Genomic DNA, 27,303 nt, shown 5'->3' on the forward strand with positions numbered 1-27,303 from the left:
ACCAACACACTGACTATTAGATATAATCTCACATTGTTCTTTGCCAAAATGGCAATCATAACCATCATCTGCCAAACATGATACTGAAATTAAGTTTCTAGACAAAGAGGGTACATAAAGAACATTATGCAACTGGAGTCTAAAGCCGTTCTCTAATTCTAACTTGAGTTGACAAACTGCTTCAACATCGGCTCTAACTCCATTGGCGACTTTCAGCCATCTATCCCCTCTTTGCAGCATCGTCTTTGTACTTATACCCCGCAAAGAATTAGCAACATGAACAGTTGCACCTGAGTCAATCCACCAAGTAGATTTGGGATAACTTACGTACAGGGTCTCATCTATAAATGTGATAACATCCTCACCTTTCTTAATTAAATGCTTTAGAAAATCTGGGCAATCTTTCTTGTAGTGTCCTGTCTTGTGACACCACATGCATTGATCTTTCTCAATGTGCGGTTGATCTTTCTTTGCACCCTTGCCTGGGTGAGTCGAAGAAGAAGAAGAAGTGGAACCCCGTTTGAACTGAGGTTTCCCTTGTGGCCTCGTGTATTTATTAATAGAGTTGTTTCTGTTGTTATGCCTAACATAGTTAAACGTGTCACCATGCGAGGTCTTAAGTCGTTCCTCTTCTTGCACGCACATCGCGATGAGCTTCTCTAGGTCCCATATCTCTGGGCTGATGTTGTAATTAACAACAAAAGTTTCAAACTCTTTTGGCAGGGAAGCCAGAACCAAATGAACAACGAAAGCATGAGGAAGCTCCATGTCCATAGGTTTGAGCTTAGATGCCATGTTGCTCATCTTCAGTATGTGCTCTCTCACACCACCGCCAGTGTACTTGTCATTTACTAACCTCTGAATCAGAGTTTGCGCATAAGCTTTTGAAGAGCCAACAAATTGACTCTCAACTTTCTTCAAGTACTCAACTGCGGTGGCGCAGTTTGGGATTGCTCCCCTGATACTATCTATAATGGAACTCTTGATGACCATCAAGCACTTTCTGTTGGAAGAGTTTCATTTTGCTCTCTCAAGATCATACTTCATTTGAACATTTGCATGTTCTCTCTGGCGAGCTTGCCAAGCGGCAGAGCTCTCATCCGGGTCCCTCACCAGTTCCTCGGGACCAACGGGAAACAGTGAGGTGATGGCTAAGTCAATATCTGACAGTGCGAGAGCCACTTCTAGCTTCTGTGCCCATATCCCGTAGTTGGAACCATCCAACGGCGGTATAGCATTAATGAAAGTCATTGCATTAGATCCTGAAATTTAAATCAAGAAAGGTGAGAACTGCTTTATAAAACAATAATTGCATATCTTAATTTAACATTGGTCAATATTAAGACATACAAGTAACTAGCTGCATTAATTCTAAATCACCGTTGGGCAGAATTAGAACAAATGCATGGAAACTTACTGAAAAAATTATAATACTGCTATTATCAACGTTGGTCAGAAAATAACAATATTATAACGGAAGAAAACATAAAACTGACTCCTTTAATTATAATATCTCGTTGGTTCTAAAATAATTAAAGGATATAACTTAATTAAATTTGCAGCAGAAAAATTAAACTGTGCTTACTTTCAGAAATATTCTAACTTACTATCTCTCTATAGAATTTATCACGTTGATGAAAAATAAAATAGAGATTAAACCATACAAGAAATGTCTAGAAGTATTTCTGAAGAATTAGTTAACACAAAAATACTGTTCATTTGGCCCATGACGGCCTAGTGCAGCCCAGCCCAAAACGCATCACAGTGCGCGCGGGGCGCTAACCCGCGCACCAGGCCGCAACCTGGCCTGGGCCGGGAAAGCTGTGCCTCGCCTGGGCCAAAAGTGGCCCGCAAGCCCGCGGAACGACCGCAACCGTCCGATCGCGATCGACGGTCGCGCGTTGATCCCGGCGGATCAAAACCCCCTCGCGAGCCGTTCTCCCGAAACCCTAGCTCATTCTCTCTTCGCTCCCCAGTGTTTCCTCCTTTCACCCACGCGAGCGAGGGAGGGAGACGACGGCCGGCGGCTCGGAGCGAGCGGTGCCACGGCGGGCCCCATCGCAGGCGCGCGCGTTCACCGCAAGGTGAGCGCGCCGCCGTCGAGCGGCTTCACTTGTGGCGCCTAGATCTACAGCGCGGCGAGCGACTCATGTCGGGTCAACGGCTCGCGCAGCCTCCGTCCACACGAGGCCGGGGACCTCGCGGGATCAGGTCAAGGCGCCGGCGTCCCGGGCGCGTTGACGGCGGACGGCCCAAGGGAAAACCAGGTAAGTCCCCTTGTACCACCCCTTTCTGTTGTGAGCTAGGGTTAGGGTTAGGGTTTGCGGGTTTGACACGGGGTGCGTGTGTTCTTTCACCCCGAAAGGGCTCAATCTTTCTGTTCTTGCTGACTTTCGACTTAATACAAAATCCCCTCCTTCTAATTGCTGTGCAAGATTCTTACCCGAGCCTAACCACACTTAGTTAGGCTTACTGATACCATTGTTAAAGCTTAGTGATCGACTAAGTGCTAGATGGCTCGGTGATTAGCTAGACAAAGATAGAATTTGGGACTAACCGAGAGTGAAACAGAGAAAGAGAGGGATGTGGCATACCTCCGATTGATGAGCTGGTATCGCCATTGTTAGCCATGGCGAAGAAGAGATCGAGCCAGAGTCAAGGTCGAGGGAGAAAGTGCGGCGGCGGTGCCGTGCAGAGGCGGCGGCGCTTCCCGTCGCTTCAGCGCCGCTCTTAGATCGGATCGAGCTAGGGTTTTTGGTGGGGCTACAGCGAACTTCGTATCTCGTGCCCCGGCCCCCACCTCTTCTTTTATTTTGGCGCTGCGCGACGGGGGCCCACATGCCAATGGCTTGGCTGTGCGCCCCCGATCGGGGCGCGTAACAGACTCCGGATCGGTCGTTGGACCGATCCGGGATGAGATCAAACTAACACGGGCATGCTGCAGCTATGCTTTTCGTGGAGGTGATCTGAGTTTTCTTTAATCCTTTATTTGGTTTTCCTACTGGCTTGAGAGGATCTGTAAACCCAGAATGCCATTTACTTCTTGGCTGTAATGTAGGTTCTTCAAGACAGGCAGTTGGTCTTCAGATGCTCAGGAGTCAGGACCTGCATGTTACTCTCATTGATGGAAAGAAAATGATGTAATAGAGAAATGAAATCTTCAAGAAATCCTACCCGTATCTTTTCTTTTCTCGAATAGATAAAGGAAAGCTGCGCATATTTGTATTAAGAAGAAGAATACGGTGCGATTACAAAGTCTTGAGTCCTGAGCTATTACATCACAGGATTAACCCAAGCGATTACATGACAGAGATGTATCCTCTGGTTCTTTTCCCAGATAATACTGGTTATTACTGAACAAACTCATCAGCTTGCCTACGTGCACATACTCTTTTGACACGATCTGGCTTTTTTCAGATGTGACTCTTGTCAGGCCAGAAGTAGTATGCCTGACGCTTGCCCCGTCAGCTAGCTGTTTGACAAGGTGTATAGACAGCTTGTACGCAGATTTAAGGTCAGATCATTATGCAGGCTAGAAAATCTTCAGTGCCTTCTCAAAGGGATCTGAGAGTATGGTTTGGGTCCCGTTTCATTTTCAAGATTAAACTTTAGCTCTGTCATATAATTTTTTTATTATTTAGAAATATTAAATAAAATTTGTTTAATTTTTTCAGATGGGTGCAAATTTACAAGATGAATTTAATAAATCTAATTAATCCATAATTTGCAACAGATCCGCTAATTTTGGATTAATATACCTTATTAGATTCATCTCGCGAATTAGTCCATGAGTTTTGCAATTAATTTTATAATTAAATTTTATTTAATACTTTTAAATGACAAGATTCTCTTTTACGTGCTCAAGATTTCCGAACTTTGGTTTGGAGCTTCAGTTAGAGTCTCGACGATGCTCACTGGGTCTTCAGAAAACCCTTGCTCAGTTTCCGGTACTAGCTCATAGTCTCCGTCGTCGAGTATCGTTGACTCTACATGATATGCAATAATTTGATTTAGACGGTTCTCGAGTTAAGAGTTTTATTTCACAATAAAGTTGCAATTCAACAGAGTAATACACATACATTCATAAAGTAAGAGGTCTAAATATAAACTTATTATTGATATCCCAATCCAATTATCCTAATTAGTTGAATTAATTGAATTAGGTTAACAAGTTTGATTTTTATTTTGAAATCCACAAAAACTATGGCCTTGAATTTTTGTGGATAATTTTATTCCTAGCAGATAAGCTTATCCTGAATTTTTCATAATTTTTTGAAAACAAAAGTTATGATATTTGAATTAAATTCAAATTTTAAGTTTAAATACAAACTTTAAGTAAACAGTATTGTAAATTCCTAAAATATTTACTATAGACTATTCTATTGCAGATCATTACAGGGTAAAAAGATCTTTGTATAAAAACCTTAAAAACAGGCTTAATTAAATTTAAACTCTTTCAAGCTTGATTGGCATAAGTTTAGCTTAACTTAAGCTAGAGTTCAGTACTGTAATTGAAAATTTCACACAAGCTCATTCATAACATAACCAAGTTACACACCAAAAATCACAATCAATAGAGCTAGAATGCAAAAGTTATGCTCAAACTACCCTTTTGTTAAATTTTAAAATAACTCAAAAAGCATTTAGTTTTAAACCAAACTTTAGTAACAAAAGTAGTTGAGTTCAACTTCTAGAGTACAAAAAAACTGGTTTGACAATTTTTGGATTTTTCTACGAATTCCTATGGATTTTACAAGTTAGCTGACTTGGATTTAGAGAGGGGTACTGATTTCCTACAGATAGGCCCCTGGAAACTTTTGAATTGCTGCAATTAAGTCCTTGACCGGGCTACACAGGAAACTCGATCGGTGCAGATCAAATTCCGGCGAGGGGGCTCACCGGCGGCGAGGGCAAGTTGGGGGAAATGTTCAGGGACTCACGGCGGTCTCGGGGGTGGCCGGGGTTGAGGTAGAGAGGGGCTGTGGCGGCGTATCGACGGCGAAGCCGAGTGGGCGGCGGAGCTCCGAGGGGGTCGATGGCGTTCCGATGGCTGGGGTGCCGGAGGGTGGTGGAGGAGTAGCTAGAAAGCTTCTATGGGATGATGTGGTGCTGTTGGTGCTCTTGGTTGGGGTTGAGGGGCTCTGTAGCGTCGGGTCGACGGCGAGGCCGAGTGGCGGCGGAGCTTGAGCTCGCCGGCATATGGTCCGGTCGTTTCGGTGCACGAGAGCGAGATTGGGCAGGCTGGAGAGCACCAGTGGGTCGCGGCGGTGCTCTAGGAGCAGTGGATCGAGGATGGGAAGCGGCGTGAGCGGCTGTCGACGGTGAGCAAAAACTACAGAGGAGGTCCGGTGAGGCGCGGTGGTCGGGAAAAGAAATGGCCGTGGAAATGTGAGTGCAGGGACGTAAGAAGAAGTGCATTGGGAGCTGCAGGATGTGCTTCGAGTTGAAGAGAGGGCACATAGAGCGATAGCTGGAGCTAGCAGCCGGCGGCGAGCGTGGCGGTCGCGAGCGGAGCTCGGACAGTGGCAGGGGCAGCGTGGCGCGTGCGGGAGAAGACAGCGGAGGAAACTAGAGCGGCGATCGACCGGGGAGCGACGCGTGGTGACTGCCAGAAGCAGGAGGTGGCGCTGGCAGGGCTGCAACGACGGCGAGCAGCGGCGGAAAGCAGTTCGGGTGGATGGCAGCGCGGCGCGGCAAGGCGGGGAGAGGCCAGCGCGGTCGGGTGAGCGGCAGCAAGGTGCAGGAGTAACACGTGGTGCACAGAGGGGCGGCGCAGGGCAGTTAAAGCTCGGCACATGGCCGTCGAGGGCGGCGGGGTGTTGGGTAGAGCGAAAACAGAGCAGAGCAGAGCAGGGGGGCTGGAGGTAGACGAAGGGACTGACTCATAATTTTCCAAAAATGCAGGGACCCTACTGTAAAGTCCAGCTAACTTTCAAACCATAGCTCAAATAAAAATGTGCCCAAAAGCAAAAGTGTAGAGTGCAAAAAGATCTACAACTTTGCTTTAATATTCAGTTACAAAAGAGCTAAGGATTTAAAACTAATATAAAATTTGGCAAAGCTTTAAACTTTAAGTAAATCCCATTGAAAATTCTACACTACACTTGCATCCTATGGGTACTTTTACCTCTATTTGGGGTTAAAAGTAAGTTCTTAACTTTTCACACAACAACCTTAAAATGTTTCGATTTTTACTTCCCATTCTCACCCATTTAACACTAAAGGACCTATATTTTACAAAATTACACAAATACCCTTTTCCCTTTGCATTCAAATGTTAGCACACCTATACAAAATCAAACATACATACTTTCTACTAACATTTAATATTTTTTAATTTTAAGCACCTAGATGTCACAAGATCCGCTAATTTTGGATTAGATTCATCTTGCGAATTAGTCCATAAGTTTTGCAATTAATTTTATAATTAAATTTTATTTAATACTTCTAAATGACAAGATTATCTTTTACGTGCCCTTATAAACCATGCACCCCATTATGCTGCTTCAGGCTTTTAAATGGGTAGAGAACTACAAAATCTTCTCTTTTTTTGTCTCCCGTACGTTGAGGGCATCAAATAAAAAAAGAATTGGGGAACCCTGCACCTCTCTAGGCTAACAGTATCTGACAAAGTCGCCGCAGTGTCCTTGCGCAAACAAGTGTCTCGTGCAGTGAAGCCTCGTGGCGCTCGCGTCCATGGCTCCGTCTGCTTCCCACCACGTCGTCGCCCTCGCGCTCGTCCTCCTCGTGCCTCACCTGGCGGGCGCCGCCTCTAGCCCGGCGACGGCTGCCCACGTCGCCGAAGACCTCCTGGGCGCGGCGCGCGCCCCGGGGTTCGCCGCGTGGATGCGCGGCCTGCGGCGCCGCATCCACCGGCACCCGGAGCTGGCGTTCCAGGAGCACCGCACCAGCGAGCTCGTGCGCGCCGAGCTCGACGCGCTCGGCGTCCCCTACGCGTGGCCCGTCGCCCGGACAGGAGTCGTGGCCACCATCGCCGGCGGCGGCGGCGCCGGCCCCGTCGTCGCGCTCCGGGCAGACATGGACGCGCTACCCGTTCAGGTACGTCAGTGTTGGGCCCTGCTCGGCTGCTCCAAACCTTTCTTCCATTCGCTTGCCATGCGACTGCTCGCTTCAATCTTCATTTGAACTGGTAAAATTCAAACCTTTTATAGTTGTAAAACTAAAGTATTTTCTTCGTTGCTAAACGGTGAGCATTCATGCATAAATTCAAGAGTGGTAACAAAAAATTGAGGATGAAGTTTGAATTGGATGGTTGCTTTTATAATTGTCATTACCAGGAGCATATGTCATTGCTACTTGCTCCTATTTTTATCTGATAGAGAAAGCAAAGGTAGAGAGACAACAACAGTAGGCCATAGAGCCCCTGCGCCCTTTCTCTTGCTGAATCAGATGTTCCATGTGAGCCACAACTTGGTTATCTTACTTTGTCTTGTGTTTTTCAACTCTAATAGACCCACTATGAAAGTTTTTTCATTGCGTATTTGCTTTTACTGTGTCGTTCGTCGATATTCAGATATGTGGTAAGGCTTGAAGTTATTACTGAAAAAGAATCGGTGCACCAACCAAACAGGAAATCTTGCCTGGAGAGCACCTTTGAATTAAGTTTTGCAATCATCGAACCCAATTTAACTAAACAATCAAAATCAGGTGGTGGAGACTTGAGACAAATCCAACATAGCGTCCCTTGGGTGACATCGAATATGATGTAATACTAAGAATGAAAATGACATGGAACAAGAAACACAATATCTGAATCTTGTTTGGTGACATCTTGCACGGCATTGAGAGTCAGACCAATCAAATATGGTGTACACACTAACACTACAGGAAAACGGCGAAGTTCCGACGGCCAAAGTCCACTTCCGACGGCCCCGTCGGAAGTTGGTTAACTTCCGACGGCCACTGAGACAGCCGTCGGAAGTTAACAAACTTCCGACGGCCAAACAGTATACCGTCGGAAGTTAACCAACTTCCGACGGTTTACTCCGCGGCCGTCGGAAGTTAGTGACGCGCCGTTAACCCCGCCGCTCTCGCGTTATCTCCTGCTGCACCCGTCTTTTTTCCCCAATCTACTCCCGCGCCGCCGCCCGCCGTCCCCGCCGCCGCCTCCGCCCCGCGCCGTCCGCCCCGCGCCGCCGCCTCCGCCCCGCGCCGTCCGCCCCGCGCCGCCGCCTCCGCCCCGCGCCGCCGCCTCCGCCCCGAGCCGCGCGCCCGCCCGGCCTCCCGCGTCGCCGCCCGGGCCGCCCGCCGCGCCGCCCCCCGTCCGCGCCCGCCTCCGCCCCCGGGCCGCCGCCTCCGCCCCGGGCCGCGCGCCCGCCCGGCCTCCCGCGCCGCCGCCCGGGCCGCCCGCCGCGCCGCCCCCCGTCCGCGCCCGCCTCCGCCCCCTCGCCGCGCCGCCACGCGGCCGGGCCGCCCGCCTCCCGCGCCGTCACCAGGGCCGCCCGCCGCGCCGCGCCGCGCCGCGCCGCGCCGGGCCGCGCCGCCGCCGCCGCCGCCCGTTCGCGCCACGCCACGCCGCGCCGGGCCGGGCCACGCCGCGCCGGGCCGGGCCACGCCACGCCGCGCCGCCGCCGCCCGTCCGCGCCGCCGCCCTTTCGCGCCGCCGCATTGCCGCCCGTAGCCTCCGTCGCCCCGCCGCGCCGCCATCCGTGCTGCGCCGCCGCCCGTTCCCGCCGCCGCGCCGCCGTCCGTGCTGCGCCGCCGCCCGTTCCCGCCGCCGCGCCGCCGTCCGTGCCGTTCCGCCGCTCGTTCCTGCCACCGCCCCGCCGCGCCGCCACCCGTTCCCGCCGCCGCTCGTTCCTGCCACCGCCCCGCCGCGCCGCCGCCCGTTCCCGCCGCCGCGACGCCGTCCGTGCTGAGCTGCCGTCCCCGCCGCCGTCCGTGCCGCGTTGCCGCCTGTCCCCGCCGCCCCCCGGGCCGCGCCGCCGCACGTTCCCGCCGCCGCCGCCGCCCGTCCGCGCCACCCGGCCCCCTGCCGCCCGGCCGCTCCGCCCGGCTCCTCGCCGCCCGACTCCCCGCCGTCCAGGTTAGTGTAGCACCGTTGGAAGTTAAATAAAATATTGTATTTGATATGCATATTATAGTGACTAGATACTAGTTTAGTAACTAAACCTTTATAATTATGATATATCTAATTTAAAATTAATCGCTTAAGATAACTATATTCTAACTTTGCAATTATTTAACTTAAAGTATGGGTGAGGATCGACGATGGATGTACGAAGATTGGCCTAATTTGTCAGATAAATGGATAGCTAATACGGAGGAATTTGTTAAGCGTGCTTTTGCTATGTCAAAGAATGGAAATGATGTGAGATGCCCATGTAGCCGTTGTCGTATTTGCCATTGTCAAACTAGGAAGGTTTTGTCTTCACATCTGATAAAGTATGGTTTCATGCCTAACTATGAGGTGTGGGTGTATCACGGTGAAGCTTTACCTCCTCAGAATGCACCAGAAGTCCCAATACCATTAGAAGTGGCAACATCACCACAAGTTCTAAGTAATGATAACGGAGAGTATGATAGAATGGATGAGATGCTTCGTGATTTAGGGGAAGATATGGAGCTCCCATCCGAGACTGAGGATCCACCCACCTCGGAGGCTAAAAAATTTTTCGAGCTCCTTAAAGCTTCAGAAGAGCCGTTGCACGAGCACACAAAAGTGACTGTCCTTGCTTTCGTGACTCGACTCATGGCTATTAAGTCCAAATTCACATTATCTCACAATTGTTACAATATGATCTTGAATTTGATTGGTGATATACTTCCGGCCAATCACAAGATGCCTAAAGATGTCTACCAGTCAAGGAAATTATTGTCTGGGCTTGGTATGGACTACAAAAAGATTGATGTTTGTCCAAATAACTGTATGCTGTTTTGGAAAAATGATATAGATTTGAAGAAGTGTCGAAAGTGTCAAGAATCGAGGTTCGTGGAGGTTGTAAATGAAGATGGTGAAAAGGTGACTACAGAGATAGCACAAAAGCAACTTCGCTACATGCCTCTCATGCCTCGGTTGAAGCGGTTGTTTTTATCAAAGAATACTGCTAAGCACATGAGATGGCATAAAGAGAGGGTGCGTGCAAACCCAGAGTTGATGGTGCACCCGTCTGATACTGATGCATGGAAAGCTTTAGATGATTTTGATCCAACTTTTGCTAGTGATGCGAGAAATGTTCGGCTTGGTTTGGCGACAGATGGTTTCTCACCTTTTAATATGACTGCATCATCATATTCTTGTTGGCCGGTATTTGCTATTCCGTACAACCTTCCACCACATCTTTGCATGAAATATGATTATATGTTCCTGTGTCTTATAATTCCTGGTCCGGAACATCCTGGAACACGACTTCATGTGATGATGCAACCTTTAATCGATGATCTAGATAAGTTGTGGCAAGGTGTTGAGGCATATGACTGTTACCAGAAACAAAGATTTACCCTTCGAGCTGCATTTCTATGGTCGATCCATGATTTCCCGGCATATGGTATATTTGCTGGCTGGAGCTGTCATGGACTTTTAACCTGTCCGATCTGTGGTAAAGATACAGACTGTTTCCGCCTTGAGTTCGGTGGTAAGATCTGTTACTTTGATTGCCACAGACGCTTTTTGCCAGAGAATCATCCATTCAGATTTCAGAGGAACGCTTTCAGGAAGGATACTATTGTCACGAAGGGGCCACCGAAGCGTATGAGTGGAACAGAGATTCTAGCTATGTTGAAAGATTTAAAGATGAATACAGATGGAAATGGATATGTTGGTTTTGGAACTGAGCACAACTGGACTCATATATGTGGATTATGGGACCTTCCTTACGTCAAATCGCTGATTCTAATGCACAATATCGATTTGATGCACCAGGAACGTAATGTTGGTGAAAGCATTATAAGTACATGCATGGAATTCACTGATAGAACAAAAGACAATGTAAAGGCCAGAAAGGACTTGGCACGGATTTGTAATCGACCGTCCCTAGAGTTGACTGAAAGTGGTGGTAAGCCACGGGCTGCTTTTTGTCTGAAATCCAAACAGAAAAAAGAGGTAATGAAGTGGTTGAAGAATTTGAAGTTCCCCGATGGTTATGCGGCAGGTTTTAGGAGGGCTGTGAATTTGAAGACTGGCAAAATAAATGGGTTGAAGAGTCATGATTATCATATAATTATAGAGAGACTTCTTCCTGTTATGTTTCGCGGATTTGTACATGATGATGTGTGGAAAGTGTTGGCTGAGTTAAGCTACTTCTATCGGCAACTTTGTGCTAAAGAAATCAAGAAAGAGATGATGGAGAAGTTGCAGAAAGAGATACCAATACTTTTATGCAAGTTGGAAAAAGTTTTTCCTCCAGGCTTTTTCAATCCAATGCAACATCTACTTGTGCACCTTCCATATGAAGCTAAGATAGCTGGTCCGGTCCAGTATAGGTGGATGTATCATATTGAAAGAGCGTTAAAAAAGCTTAGTGCAATGGTTGGCAATAAAGGAAGAGTTGAAGGATGCATTGCGGAAGAATTTAAGTACAAGGAGATATCATCCTTCACAAGTGTATACTTTGCAGAGGAACACAATGTGAATGCACCTAAGTTGCGTTACCATGTAGATGAAGAAGTTCGATGCAGTGATCTTTCAATTTTCGAGTGCAAGGGAAAGACCGTTGGAGCCTCTACAAGATGTGACCCTGATCGTGAACAAAATTTATCTGCTTTGCTCTACATGTATGCTAATATTGATGAGATGGCTCCATATTTCAAGTAAGATTAAATTTTTACTTAATTTATGTTGTTAGTTATTGTGGCCGATATCTCATCCATTTACTTCACAAACAGGGAATTTGAATTGCAAACTTGGTCATCTAGGCGTAAATTTTCTTCGAAGCAATATGAAAATATGCTTCGATATGGTAGAGATGGGAAGCCAAATTTTCTTAATTGGTTCCGAGATTACGTAAGAATCTATAATTTTCTGTGATATTTTCGTACTATGTTTCAAATATCTAATTGAGTCATATAATTGACAGTGCGACAGAACACCCCACATACACAAGGATTTATGTCAGATGTCGCTTGGTATAGTAACTGTTAGAAGCTATGGTCGGTATGATATCAATGGATTTCGGTTTCGTTCGACAAAATTTGAATCTACTCATCCTTTAGTAGCCACAACAAATACTGGAGTTGTTTGTACGACAAAGGATGATCGGGAAAGGAGGATTAATTATTATGGAATTGTTAAGGACATACTTGTTTACGACTTCACGGGACCGAACAATCTTCAAGTAGTGTTCTTCCAATGTGATTGGTTTGATCCCTATCACGGCACTCGAGAAAATCAATTCGGTATGGTAGAAGTACGACACGAGAACAGAACACGTGCGTGTAATGAATTTGTGCTCGCTCACCAAGTCGATCAGGTGTATTATATGTCGTACCCATGCAGGGATCTAAAAGACTGGTGGGTAGTGTACAAGGTCAATCCTCGTGAACGGACACACATCGCTGACGATCAGATGTATTATCAAAAAAATTTGCAAGAAGGGTTTGAAGAGATTTATCAAGAAGATGAACTCCCGAGCTCTTTCAACATAGATACAGAGTTGTTGCCAGATGCATTAGTGGGAGATCAAAATGATGTAGTAGTTCCTCCAAAAAGAAAACGAGTGCCAAGGAAGAAAAAAGTTACTTGGCGTCCTTCGAAGCGTACAAAACAACTTGATCCTGATTTTGAATATGATTGATAAGTAAATACCTTATGTTTCCTTTATTTTATATGTACTATTAATTATACTTGTATTGATGTACTAACTTCTTTTTGTTAACAGGATGTCAAAAAGGATAAAAAACCTAGCAAAGAGTTTCGTAAAAAGCACTAAGCTATCCAAGAGACAAGATGACGATCTGTTTGCGGGCACTTCTGCGAGAGCTTCAAGGCGTAGACAATTGCTGGAACACTTACCTCCAGAGATGCAGGGGCAGATTGCGTTCCAGAGAGATGAGGTATATATGTAATGTTTATATGTTTATTCTAATTTTGAGATTCAATATAATTACTGCAATATGTTATGTATTTTGTAGAGTGAAGAGGAGACGGAAGAGGAGACAAGTAGCAAGGAGTCGGATGAGGCGGGCCCGGAGAATGACTTAGGTGGTTGGGATAGATGGTCCGAAGGATCTGCTGGTGGAGGGTCGGCAGGTCAAGGGTCAAGAGTTGGTGGGTCAAGAGCTGGAGAGACTAGTGCTGGTGATCGGGGTACAGGAGCTGGTGATGAAGGGGCAGGAGCTGGAGAGGCTGGGGCTGGGGCTGGAGGGTCAGAAGCTGGAGGATCTGGAGGGCAGGGTCGGACACGTAGGCGGCGGTCGAAGATTGGTTGGATTCCGCCGCCTAAACCTCCACGAGAAGAAGAAAAGTGCGTGATCACACCGAATGGAGATGGGTGAGTATGTTTTTTCTATATTTTAGTACGTAATCCTTATTCCGAAATGATTCTAATTGTTTTATATACTTGTAGGTCTTGGTTTGAGCCTAATTTTCCAGGTGTTGGTCATCTAAGACAGGTGAACAAAATTCTAGGTAACATATGCCGTATGCTTTGGCCTGGAATGGTAGAACTTGTATCTGGTGAACGGATCCCTGCTACATCTTGGAATCATTATAGATATGGTGTCAACATAACGTTCGGCAATACCCAAAAGGCAGTTTGGGCTGAGTTTTGGGTACGATTGCTCTTATGTATTGATTCAATTTTTTCTACATACGATGGCTACTGATTGTGTAAAATTTTTGCAGAAATACTACAAGTTGCCTGAGGAGGGAGCTTATGATGATCATGCCAGACGTGTGTTCCACCGTAACGCACACATTGTGGTTAGAGATATGATTTCTTATGCCAGAATTCAGGTTGTCGCTTCTTATCTGGAACGGACTCAAGGGATGCGATTTGAGAAGAAACGGGATGCTGGGAAATATTACTTGACTGAGGAGCAATACCGCGAGGTAAACTGTTGCAAGTTGCAATTAGTATGATTCTGTTTGTTACCTTGAAACGAAATATTGTTGTGCAGGAAATGATTCCGTGGATGGCCACACGTGAGGAGGCTTATCATGCCTTATGTCACTATTGGACCACGGATGAGTTCAAAAGCATTTCCCAGAGAAATAGAGGAAATCGTGGAACTGAGTCCTATCACACCTACGGAGGTGATGGGCACTTCCGATTGGCCAAACGCATTGTAAGTGAACTCTTTGAAATGAATTCTATTAATTTCATTTATCAATGCATGCTTCTTTAATTTTTTGTTGTATGTATAGGAAGTTCGCACTGGTGTAGCGCCGAGTGATATTCAGGTCTACCTTGAAGGTCATAGAGGACGTGATCCTACAAATCCAGATCAGTTATGCTCTCAGGCGGCTACAGAGCGTCTGGTATATCTAAATTTACCAAATTAGCACTATCGAGTTATCATGAAACCTCTTATGTAATTGTGCGATTTTGTTCTTTGAAGGCGGCATATGGTGACCAAATGATTGCTCGCCATGGAGAGGGTTATGATTGGAGAAACGCGCCTATTGATCCTGAGGCCGTTTACAGTAGTGGTGGTGGAAAACCTCATGGCCGGTTAGATTTCTTTAAATTTCAATCTAATTTTATAATTTTATACATATTTCGAATTTGCTATATTTGGTCAATATTTGTAGGTATCCATTATTCGACAAAGTCATTGACTCGAGTCAGGTGCCGTCGCGTCAAAGAGCGGGATCGTCGCGGTCAGCAAGCCGTAGCACAAGTAGTGGCGACGACAGCGCGGAGGTTGTAAGGCTGCGTGAAAGAGTAAGACAACAGGAGCTACAGCAGCAGTGGTTCCAAGCTCAACTTGCACAACAGAATGCAATACTGCAGGTAAATCTTAATTGTTACAACTTAGATTAAGTTACATTCTTGCTGACAAATTTGATCTTTCAGCAAATAGCGACGCAACAGAATATACAAGTGCCACCACTTGTACCTCCACCTTTTGCACAGGCCGGTTGGCCATCAGCTTCACCTCAGGTATGATAGTCAATGATTCAAATGTTAGTTCATAGTCATTGCAAAATATGGTCACTCTAAATAAATATTATCCAATTAGTTATCTTTCAAACTAATCTTGTCCATTTATCTTTTATAGCCTTTTCACACCCCACCACCTAACCTAGCGGCACCGGGAGACTCACACGTTGATCCAACATCGAATTGGGCGGATCAATTCATTGGAAGTGGCGGATCAATTCAACCAGGTGATGGAGGCGGCCAAACTTAAGTGAAACATTATTGTTCTATGAATTTGTTCCATATGATACTTCTATGAAGTTTGTGAACTTTGATTATGAACATCTGAAGTTTATGTATGTGGATATATGAATTGTGTATTTGCGTGCAATTTCTGATTGTGAATTATAATTGTGGATTAAATCTGATTATATATAATGCTTGTGGTTGGTTTGTGGATGAAATTTGATTATATATATTGATTGTGGTTGGTTTTAGATTGGTTCCAGGGTTTGATACTGAGCTGTTTGGTGGGATACGCTTAACTTCCGACGGTTTCACTACGCCCGTCGGAAGTTAAATCCAACTAACTTCCGACGGCCACGTAACACCGTCGGAAGTTAACAGACGGACGGCAGCTGCCGTTATCCCAGCTAACTTCCGACGGTTTTCGTGGCCGTCGGAAGTTTATAAACTTCCGACGGTTTTCGCTCCAGGCCGTCGGAAGTTTGAAATTTCCGACGACTTTTTTCCGTCCAACGAACTTCCGACGGTTACCAGCTAAACCGTCGGAAGTTACTTAACTTCCGACGGTTTAGCCGTAACTTCCGACGGTTTAACCGTCGGAAGTTACAGTTTTTCCTGTAGTGTAAGAACGAAAACGACAGTAAAAGTTTTACACTGTACCCTAGCTTGAACATATCTTATTTGGATCTGCGCGTGCACGGAATCAATCGGTGATTGCACCGCAAGGGTTCTAGTATTGTCGTCGTTGCGCGGGTGTTTTCCTGACAATGATGTGGTCCTTTGGCAGGAAATGGTGGATTGGGAGCACAAGAGTCAGGAGGATGGAAAGATGCATGCTTGTGGGCATGATGCTCATGTCACCATGCTTCTTGGAGCCGCTAAGCTACTCCAATCTTGGAAGGACGACTTGAAGGTAACTCTGCAACTAACTTATTACCCAAAAACAATCTTAATTCCACAACAAAGAAATCCAAACTAAATCCTTGCTCAACATCGCAAGAACTCCATTTTTCGTGCAATGTTTGTAATGAGGCACTGAGTTGTCATGCACTCCTGTAAATTTAAATTATTGTTAGATGAGTTTTATCATTGTTGCGTCACAAATCATTTCACTTCAGCATAATTATAAACCATATACTGTATCTTTTGTTTCAAATAGTCAATTGAGAACGACAAGTCAAGGTGAATATCTGTGGCTCCTCATTACATACATCTTCAGGGTACTATCAAGCTTGTGTTCCAGCCAGCAGAAGAGGGGTTCGCTGGGGCCTACTTCGTTCTAAAAGAAGGTCTCCTGGACGATGTCTCGGCCATCTTCGCCTTGCATGTCATCCCGGATCTCCCGGTAGGCGTTGTGGCATCCCGGCCAGGACCACTCCTTTCAGCTGCAGCTCGGTTCGCTGCAGCATTCACCGGGAAAGGAGGGCACGCCGGTGGCCCTCACGACACCATTGATCCTGTGATTGCTGCGTCCTCTGCCATCCTCAGCCTCCAGCAACTTGTCTCCCGTGAAACCGATCCTCTTGAAGCTGCTGTATGCTGTCAGACATTCAGTTGGATTAGCTCTGTAGCTAATTTTTTTTTTGCTTGTGATTCTGAAGAATCTTAATCATCTGGTGGCTGACTTTCAGGTGGTGTCTGTCACATTGCTGAAAGGAGGTGAAGCTTACAATGTCATCCCGGAGTCGGTGACAATTGGTGGCACCTTCAGAAGCATGACCGATCAGGGTCTATCATATCTCATGAAGAGGGTCAAAGAGGTAAACAAGTATCTCAGTTCCTCGTATCTGAATTTCCCTTCCACACTGCTGTCAACTGACAAGCGACAACAACCTGATGCTTCTTTGGAAGATCATAGAGGCCCAAGCCACCGTGAACCGCTGCGCCGCCACCGTCGACTTCCTAGAGGAGGACCTCCGGCCGTACCCAACCACTGTCAACGATGAAAGGATGTATGCCCATGCCAAAGAAGTAGCCGAGGGCATGCTTGGAGAAGCCAATGTCAAGATTGCTCCCCAGACCATGGGTGGCGAGGACTTTGCGTTCTATGCGCAGAGAGCGGCGGGCGCCTTCTTCATGATCGGCGTCGGCAACGAGACCACCATGGAGAGGGTGCGCCCGGTGCACTCGCCGTACTTCGTCATGGACGAGGACGCTCTTCCGATTGGAGCTGCGTTCCATGCCGCCGTGGCAATTGAGTATCTGAACAAAAACCAGTGCGCCTCAACCTCAAAGTAAGAAGCTCTTTGAATTTGGTCAGCAAGGTGCTGCATGGATTCCTGAAATGGGAATGCAAATTCTACTAGTTTGATACCAAACCATGTAGGTTTTGCAATGAAAAGAAAAGGAGCAAACCTTATATGTATGTAGTATATTGAAAGACTTGTTTGTCATAACTTTCTGGGTACCAAGCATGTGCAGTAAATTTTTTCTTTCAAAATTTGTATCATATTTTTACCTTTCCTCTTTATTTTTTTTGGGCGAAAAGATCAAGAGTGTTATCAGTTAATGGAGTTAAAATCCTCAGCATCTCGTAACCCTACACAACACAAACAATCGAGCTATCGACATGCGCGGCACGCTTAGTGTTTAAGCATAAGTGATCCGGTTGATGCATGCAAGTCAATACGGTGTTACGATACATGTCTTGAATTCGAATCCAAACGGGCACGATTAAATAAAAAAATTGTAGTTTACTGTTATTTTTCACGTTTGAGGCTTGGGTCTGCAGAACAGAGATGGAAGCACTCACCGTTTCTAACATTGGTACCCTATGAAACTGTGAAATGAAATTCTGCATTGGGAGATTTTCTTTTCATTCATCGACTCAAATATATGGCATTTATGGAAGCCACATAAGAAAACCTTGGACTAAGAATGTCATTATGGTTTTTCGTTCATTAACCCAGAGCATCGTATCTCCAACAAAAAAGTTAGCTTATTAGTAGCTATACGGTTGTTCATGTTATTAATGAATATCACAATAGATAACCTGTCCAGTTCTGAAGCTATAGCACATTCCTCAAAACCATTATGGTCCACTTGTAATCCGGGAGTGAAATGCTAATGCGATTAGAGTCCTTATAGACTCACTACTAAATAGTAGATGCCTTTTATCTCTCTTCATTTGTTCCTTTTGCCATGTAAGCAAAAATATTTTGTGGATTCTTGTACCTACTCCGTACCTTATAGTACATGTTATTGTTGAAGGCGCACTCGAAGCATATCTTAGATAATGTGGCACTTTAAAAAATAATAATAAAAGGAAATTCTTTAAGTAGGATCGGTCTTAGCCTTTCGATAAGCTAAAGCCTAAAGATGATTCAAAGTCAACTTCAAGAGAATCACATATTTTGGGATTCGTTTGTTCGTTATCTAAAGAAGTGAGATTTGGTTGTTTGGCCTGATTCTAAAGCTTGGTGTCTTTATCAAAGTCAAAGAAAAGTGGTTGCGAAGCTGGACACATCGGCTGCTACTCAGAAGGAAATGAATTAATAAGAGAAATTTCTGTTTCTAGGCCCTTTTATTTGACAGGTTTTGAAATTGATTTTTGAGAAGATAAATTGTATTTTATTTAGAAGCTAAAAACAGGTTTGGTTTTGTAGGATGCTATTTTGATAAGCTGGCTTCTATAGGGTGTAGGATTGGGTTTTTAATTAATAAAAACCTCAACGAAAAGCTACTCTCATTGGAATCACAAATTATTGATGTGTTGAATAAAGTCCGACGAAGCATATTTTAAACTTTGGCTACCAATAAATCTTATAATGTTTGTTTTGATAAAATGGAAACAATACGCCTGTATGCTTAGGTTTGTCTTCAATATACTTTTGTAATCTTATAAATATATTAAATTTAAAAATGTATCTTTTAACAGAAAAGAGTGGTAACATTATTATTTTCTCTTACAGGGACCTATGATGTTCAAAATGCAAAGTATTTTTTTGAAAAGGATGCAAAATATTTTCTTTTTGCAAAAAGGATGCAAAATATTTTTGACCGAAGGGAAAGTGGAAAATTTTGTTTGAGGCTTCGACGAGAGGGAAAAAGAAAAAAAAAAGCCTCTTGAGAGAGCGCTGAAAACAGCTCATTTGCCGGATGCGCTATCCAACTGATTGAAACAGAACAGGTTGCGCGTTCCAGCCGTCACTCGGAGGCGAACTGTTCTGTTTTCAGCCATGGCCTCGCCGCCGTCTCTCCTCGCGACGACTCCCCTCCTCCTCCTCCTCCTCCTCGTCCTGTCGCCCCGCCTCCCGCCGCGCGCCGCGGCGTCGTCGTCGTCGTCGTCGTCGCCAGCTCTCGGAGGCGAACTCCTGGGCGCGGCCCGCGCGCCGGGTTTCGCCGCGTGGCTGCGCGGCGTGCGGCGGCGCATCCACGAGCGCCCCGAGCTGGCCTTCCAGGAGCACCGCACCAGCGAGCTCGTCCGCGCCGAGCTCGACGCGATCGGCGTGCCGTACGCGTGGCCCGTCGCGCAGACTGGCGTCGTGGCGACCATCGCCGGCGGTGGCGATGGGCCCGTCGTCGCGCTCCGGGCGGACATGGACGCGCTCCCCTTGCAGGTCCGTGCCCTTCTCGATCGGGAGTTGGATCGGTCATGCCTCTCGTATTGCTTTCCAACTGATTTCTTCGCACAAAGATAAAATGTTTCTTATCCTTTCATCTAGTGTACTTAGCTTCATTTTATTAGTTCATTATAATTTTTTTTAGATGAAGGACAAACCGGATTAGATCATTACAAATTTTCCTAGTTTTTGCACAGTTCTATTTGGTTGCTACTTGACATTTGTTTTTTAATTTCAGTATCTCTGAACTCTGATCCCTCTTTCTGTAATTCTGTCTCATGACTAAGTAATGGCTCAACGACTTCCGTAAGCAATATTAATGCCACCTATTTTGGTACGGGTGTAACACTGTGAGGTTGATGTGATTGTATTCACTTATCAAAGCATGTGGAGGTGCCAACTATCATTATTATGTGAACGATGCAGCAAGTGGCAACCGGTAAAAGTTCAGTAGCAATCAAAAGCACATACTTCTAGAGCTATACAAAGCACATTATTAGAATTCTGAGTGCAGGAAGAGTCCAAGTCATGACAGTGAAGGAGCGTTAGTTAGGAGTAGCTATCACACACGAACCAATGACCAACCTAACATGAACGCTGCGGATTCCTATGAGGAGAAGTTGCCCACTAACAGCCTTGCCCCAGCCCTTTGGGGTTGAGAGTAGTAGCCGTGCACTTGTTCATCTTCTCCTCAGATGAGCAGTCACAGATCCAATGGACGAGACCGTAGCGCACTAGTTCTTCACGTTACTAGTCCAATAACGATTTAGTTTCCTCCTTGATGTGGCCTCACCAAAAGGCTTGGTTTTTAGCTAGGGTTTGAGCAGAATGGAAATTAGCTACGGCTGTTCATAGACGCAGCGCAGGGAAGTTGTCCGATGATGCCAGCAATGACACCGGCTATTGTTTGTCCATTTCATCCATCTCTACTCATGCCCAAATTCAGGCGCCATCTAGCGCTATAGGAAAGGGCGCATACTAAAGATGGTACGCTGATGGGGTGGCGTGACGATTTCGATAAAATTTCATCACCATACAAAAATTTCAACTTTGATTTAAATTCATGGGCAGTTGGCTCGTCCCCCGACCAAGAGAAAACCATCCATAACCCTAATTGCAAAAGTTCACATGATGGCCCAAATTTATCGATTTCGACTGAACTTGCGTGCTGCTGACGGGCTCAAGTTCAAAGAGGAGGGGGAAATAAAAGAATCTGAGAAACCCTGCTTTATCGGTAACCTCCACTAGAACTTTGCGCGCTAAAGCCGAGCGCGATCGACCGATCAAGCTGTCGTTTTTAGTCTCGGCCGTTTCGGCTTCACCACTCGACGCCGTCTCCGAGTGATCTCCTTCCTTCCGCCATGGCCGCCGCCCGCGCCTCCTCTAGTTGCCTCCTCCTGCCACTACTGCTCTGCTCGCACCTGACGATCGCCCTCGCCTCGCCGGCGGAGGCGCGCCTCCCGGGGGGTCAGCTCCTGGCCGAGGCGCGCGCGCCGGGGTTCGCCGCGTGGCTGCGCGGCGTGCGGCGGAGCATCCACCGGCGCCCCGAGCTGGCCTTCCAGGAGCACCGCACCAGCGAGCTCGTGCGCGCCGAGCTCGACGCGATCGGCGTGCCGTACAGGTGGCCCGTGGCCACCACCGGCGTCGTGGCGACCATCGTTGGCGGTGGGGCAGGCGGCGGCGCCGGGCCCGTCGTCGCGCTCCGGGCCGACATGGACGCGCTCCCCGTGCAGGTCCGTCCGTTTCCCTGCTTCTGCTGATCTTGCAGAGGTGCCGTCATGATCTTGTCTTCTTGTGCGCCGTAGCCAGTAGGGTTTGGTAAGGGCACATGTGTGGGCTGGCTCTGATGCTCAGTCTTATTAGACTCTCAGCATTCACTTTCAATTCATCATCCCACACAATTTTTTTTTGTTTTGGATTTTGTTTGGGATATGCTGGTTCTGAACTTCTAATTATCTAAAACGTGAATATCCATTTGAATCTGAATGAAATGATTTGTGTGAAGTTATACATCACCTGTTTTTCTCCCGAAATTCGGTATGATCGGTTTCGGGAATAGGATGGAACAAGACATGTATCATAGACCCAAGCATTTTGCACGCCGGGCCAAAACAAAGCCCAGAATATTTCGGGCCTGAAAGCAATGCCTATAGGCCAAGCCTGTATATATGGCACCATGCAGTTTTTTTTTATTAATCATGGAAGATTTATTGATATGATGAAGTCCTTGTCCAGTAATGCAGTTTATTCTCTGGGAGGGTGTAATAATGCAAGGTTAGTATGATTGAACGGAGTCTTAACATGGAGATGAGAAAGACAATAGAAGATTTATAATATCTTAAGAAGGAAAAGCAGTTTGAGGGTCCTAAGTTGATTCATTAAGGAAATGACACATTATGCTCTCTATATATCGCTGGTTGATACAGATTTTTCTGTTATATTAACCCAAGATACAAAAGTAATTGCAGCAGCCAAACTAGATTCTTGCAAAGGTTTTTTTTCATCCAAATTGTTTGGACAAATGAGTTTATCGAGAAATTCGTAGCAGATCACCATATCTTCAACAATGTGAAACGAAATGTCAATTTGGCGTAAAATGAAAAAAAAAACAGAGCATCAGACAAATGGGAAAAAATGAAAAATAATCACTCCCCACTGTTATAGATTGCATTGCATCCATGGGTGTAGTGTCAAGTCTCAACTACCACCAAAGTATCCATATGCCTTCTAAGCTAGAAAACACTTGCTACACTTTCCACATTCTTCAGTTACCATTTACAAGAAAGACTTACAACAGTGGTTCTCTTTTGTTCTTTGGCAGGAATTAGTCGATTGGGAATACAAGAGCCAGGAAAGTGGGAAAATGCATGCTTGTGGACATGATGCACACACAGCAATGCTTCTGGGGGCTGCTAAGATACTTCAAGATCACAAGAGTGATTTGAAGGTATTCTTTAACCAATCTGATGGACCTGAAAGTTCATAGTGCTATGATGAAATTTAGAATGTTGTAAAACGTCACCAGATTTTCCTATGCTTTTTTTAGGGAAAGATTTTCCTATGCTTTTTTTAGGGAAAGATTTTCCTATGCTATTAGGATTATGTTAGTATTCATGGCACATCATGATATATATCACATAACTGTCTATATATACTAGGTTTCACTATTCTTTGTGGTTCCTGGATGATTCAGGTCAGTTCAATAGATCAATTACGCCTTCCATATTTATAATTAGTGTTGTTCTTGTTCAATCATTAGGGCACTGTAAAGCTTGTTTTCCAGCCAGCAGAGGAGGGTCAGGGTGGTGCATATTATGTCCTGCAAGAAGGTCTTCTTGATGACGTGTCAGCCATCTTTGGCTTGCATGTTGACCCAGTCCTTCCAGTAGGCGTCGTTGCATCAAGGCCAGGACCCTTTGCTGCAACAGCATGTCGATTCCAAGCAACTGTTACTGGTAAAGGTGGGCATGCTGCACTACCCCACCAAGCCTTTGATCCAACTGTAGCTGCATCCACTGCCATCCTCAGCCTTCAACAAATTGTCTCCCGGGAAATAGATCCTCTCCAAGGCGCGGTATATTATCTGCTTACCATACTGTGGTAGTATTTTCACTGACAGATAAATTCTGAACTTTTTCTTTCAAAAATTCTCTCCTACTGTTGAAAAAGACTGGAGTTTCACTGCCTTCTGAACTTTCAGGTTGTATCGGTCACTTTCGTGAAAGGAGGAGATGCTTATAATGTTATTCCGGAGTCAGTGACCTTTGGTGGCACCTTGAGGAGCATGACAAATGAAGGTTTATCATATCTCATGAAGCGAGTTATAGAGGTAAACTTTTTTCTTTCTGACCTGAACTGCATAGTTTCTGCTACTCATACAATTGATGAAGATTGTAGAAGGACAGTCAGCGTTACATCGCTGCACCGCGACTGTGGACTTCATGGAGGAGAAAATGAGAACATATCCGGCTGTGATCAACGATGAAGGGATATACGCCCATGCCAAGGCAGTGGCTCAGAGCTTGCTCGGGGAAGAGAACGTCAAGGTCGCGCCACAGCTGATGGGAGCGGAGGATTTTGGGTTCTACGCGCAGAGAATGGCTGGCGCCTTCTTCACCATTGGAGTCGGCAACAAGAGCACCATGGTGACCGTCCATTCCACCCACTCCCCCCACTTTGTGATTGATGAGGACGTGCTTCCCATAGGAGCTTCGTTCCATGCTGCCGTGGCAATTGAATACTTGAAGAAACATGCATCGGCCTGAAAAAAATGAATGCGAAAAACAGGCTTGTTTGGATACTTCGGGCATGCTGCAGCTATGCTTTTCGTGGAGGTGATCTGAGTTTTCTTTAATCCTTTATTTGGTTTTCCTACTGGCTTGAGAGGATCTGTAAACCCAGAATGCCATTTACTTCTTGGCTGTAATGTAGGTTCTTCAAGACAGGCAGTTGGTCTTCAGATGCTCAGGAGTCAGGACCTGCATGTTACTCTCATTGATGGAAAGAAAATGATGTAATAGAGAAACGAAATCTTCAAGAAATCCTACCCGTATCTTTTCTTTTCTCGAATAGATAAAGGAAAGCTGCGCATATTTGTATTAAGAAGAAGAATACGGTGCGATTACAAAGTCTCGAGTCCTGAGCTATTACATCACAGGATCAACCCAAGCGATTACATGACAGAGATGTATCCTCTGGTTCTTTTCCCAGATAATACTGGTTATTACTGAACAAACTCATCAGCTTGCCTTCGTGCACATACTCTTTTGACACGATCTGGCGTAGTGGTCCGGTCGTTCCGGTGCGCACATACTCTTTTGACACGATCTGGCGTAGTGGTCCGGTTGTTCTGGTGCACGAGAGCGAGATTGGGCGGGCTGGAGAGCACCAGTGGGTCGAGGCGGTGCTCTAGGAGCAGTGGATCGAGGATGGGAAGCGGCGTGAGCGGTTGTCGACGGTGAGCAAAAACTACGGAGGAGGTCCGGTGAGGCGCGGTGGTCGGGAAAAGAAATGGCCGTGGAAATGTGAGTGCAGGGACGTAAGTAGAAGTGCATTGGGAGCTCCAGGATGTGCTTCGAGTTGAAGAGAGGGCACAGTGAGCGATAGCTGGTGCTGGCGGCCGGCGGTGAGCGTGGCGGTCGCAGGCTGTAACACCCTGAGGTAATTTCTTTAAATTTTAATGAATTTATTTTGGGCTCAAATAAAATTTTCCAGGGTTTTCTCTAATTTATCTCGCATTTAAAATAATTCTAACGCAAGTAATTAAACTTTATCATAGGATTAAATTGTTTGTGCATTCATGCTGCAGCATTGTTTTGTTTGTGTTGAATTTATAAGGTTTGAATTCAAACTTGTTTGAATTCAAATAGTGTTGTTTGAAGGTTTGAGTGTAGAAAAGAAAAGAAAGAAGAAAAAGGAAAAGAAGGAGCCAGCCCAAACCCTCTCTCTCAGCCCAGCCCAAAACCCTCTCCCTCTCTCCCTCACGGGCTCTCTCTTCCCCCCTGGCCCAAGTTCTCCCCCGAAGCCCAGCACTCCCTTCCCCTCCTCTCCCCGCGTGGGCCACAACCCTGGCCTAGTTTTCCCCTCAGCCCGGCCATCCCACGCGCTCTTCCCCTCTCTTCTCTCGCTGGCAGCTGGGACCCGCGCGTCAGCGCCCTCTTCCCCCTCCCCTTCTTCCTCCCCGGCGCAACGGCCTCCGATGTCCCCGGCGAGCCCCTTCCCCTGGGCCCGCGCGCCAGGGTGCCGCAGCCGCCCTACAAAGCCCGCCGCCTCTCTAGGGTTTCCCTTAAGCCGCCGTCGTGCCCCGTCCGCGCAAACCCTAGCTCCGAGCACCGCCACCGCCGCAAGCTTCGGATCGCCGCCGCGTCGTCTCCTCGCCGCCTTCTGCCGCCGCCCAAGCACCGCGGGTTTACCCCGGTGGGGTAAGGATCCTCCCCCGCCTCTCTTTCCCCTCGGTCTCGCTTCTCCGCGGCCGCGCGCGCTCGCCGGCGTCCCCGAGCCGCACGTCGCCGTCGCCCCGCCGCTACGGCCGATCTAGCCGCCTCCTTTTCCCCCAAACGAGTTCCCTGTGTCCTTCTCTCTCTCCCCGACCGGATCCCGTCGTCTATCGCCCACGGAGTCGGCCCATCGCGTAGCGCCGGCGAGCTTTCCGCCGCGCCCGCAGTTCCGCCGCCGCCGGAGCCGCTGGAGTTTGCCCCACCGTTCGATCCGAGGGTAACGGTCTGGATTAGATCCAGACCGGTACTCAACCCGCGCCGCACGATTTCAAACCAACGGATCGGATTCGATCCCGATCAGCATTAGATCTCAGCCACTCATTTTGAATCCGGTGGACCTCGTGAGTTTCAGCCGCAGATCTTACCTTGACCATCCGATCTTGATCCGAAGGCCGACGATCGCGCGTACCCCTTCGCGTTATAGTGTCTAATCTGGGCCGTATAAACCAGATCCAACGGCTCAGATTAAAACATACCGCTTCAGCCTATTAGATTTGCTAAAGAGCCCCTGCCTTTTGGGGAAATCAACCCGCCGTCCAACCCTAGCTCAAAAATAATTACAGAAAGGCCCTTTTTCTTCCCTTTTAACCCCTGAACTTGCTGGGATTTGTACCCGCCGTCCAGCCTGAGGTTTTAAGCCAGCTAGCCCCTGCGTCTAGGGTTTATTTATGTTTGAGTCCTCGGTTTTTGCGCAGAACCCCTTAGAACCTCCAGTTTTCTTACAAATAAGTCCCTGGATCTTGTTTCGAGCGCAGTTTTCGCGTTTTAGCTCCGTTTTAGGTGTTCTTTATATCCACGCGATCGTTGTAACGCGTAGAATAGCTTTAGACTAGTTTTGTGTGCTGTTTCTGTGTAATGGTGTACTATTTTCTTATATTTTGCTATTGTTTGCATGTGTGTGCATGTGTGGACATGTATTGCTGTTACGATCGTGAGTAGACACGGAGCCTTTGGACCAGTACCAGGAGCAGCCGTCTTCCGAGCAGTTCGAGCAGCAGCCGGGAGAGTACGAGGAAGGCAAGTATAACATGAACCTCCTATCACCTTTAAATACAATTTCATACCGCATTTAATTCTGTATGCCTATAAAGATTTCCTAGCCACCTTTATATCCTTTATATATATCCTATGGGTTGCATTTTTGATTAGTTGTGCCAGGTTGCTGCGCTATAACAAATCTTGGTCCTTTTTAATTAATTGGATTAATGGTCTTATGCAACTTAATTCTGGAGCCGACCCTCTGTGCTGTGTGCTTGAGTGGTTTGTGCGCCCTTAAAAGATGTTTTGTTAGAAACATGGTTTAGGGGGCCAGCACGGTGCTTAGTGCTTGGTTGGCCACTCTCCATAAGGACCGGTTCATAGAGCGACAACCTGGGACAACCGCGCAACCACAAGACTGGAATGGGACGGTCTTGACTTACTAATTAGGTCGTGTTGGTTCGGGAGTAACTTACCTGC

General features: G+C 46.6%; 2 protein-coding genes across 5 annotated transcripts; both read left to right on the forward strand.

Annotated features, from left to right (window-relative positions):
• Positions 1-6,584: 6,584 nt before the first annotated feature.
• LOC112881648 (IAA-amino acid hydrolase ILR1-like 8) lies at positions 6,585-17,529 on the forward strand. Its single transcript, XM_025946438.1, has 5 exons — positions 6,585-7,059; positions 16,075-16,200; positions 16,507-16,821; positions 16,919-17,047; positions 17,139-17,529. The coding sequence occupies exons 1-5, from the start codon at positions 6,697-6,699 to the stop codon at positions 17,523-17,525; spliced, it is 1,320 nt and encodes a 439-aa protein (XP_025802223.1). The 5' UTR covers positions 6,585-6,696; the 3' UTR covers positions 17,526-17,529.
• A 1,865-nt stretch (positions 17,530-19,394) lies between these two features.
• On the forward strand, positions 19,395-24,606 carry LOC112882810 (IAA-amino acid hydrolase ILR1-like 9). Of its 4 annotated transcripts, none has more exons than XR_003226710.1 (6): positions 19,395-19,846; positions 22,671-22,796; positions 23,109-23,423; positions 23,550-23,678; positions 23,740-24,183; positions 24,281-24,606. XR_003226710.1 is itself a non-coding variant. In XM_025947961.1 (5 exons), exons 1-5 carry the CDS (start codon positions 19,466-19,468, stop codon positions 24,112-24,114), a joined length of 1,326 nt encoding a protein of 441 aa, XP_025803746.1. In that variant the 5' UTR covers positions 19,395-19,465; the 3' UTR covers positions 24,115-24,503. The 4 variants fall into 4 exon arrangements, 2 of the variants coding, with proteins under 2 accessions (XP_025803746.1, XP_025803747.1); XR_003226711.1 differs by lacking the exon at positions 19,395-19,846 and adding an exon at positions 19,863-21,582; XM_025947961.1 differs by having other exon boundaries at positions 23,740-24,503.
• The last annotated feature ends 2,697 nt before the right edge of the window (positions 24,607-27,303 follow it).

Source organism: Panicum hallii, chromosome 2, assembly GCF_002211085.1.
Source record: "Panicum hallii strain FIL2 chromosome 2, PHallii_v3.1, whole genome shotgun sequence".
NCBI classification, from domain to species: domain Eukaryota; kingdom Viridiplantae; phylum Streptophyta; class Magnoliopsida; order Poales; family Poaceae; genus Panicum; species Panicum hallii.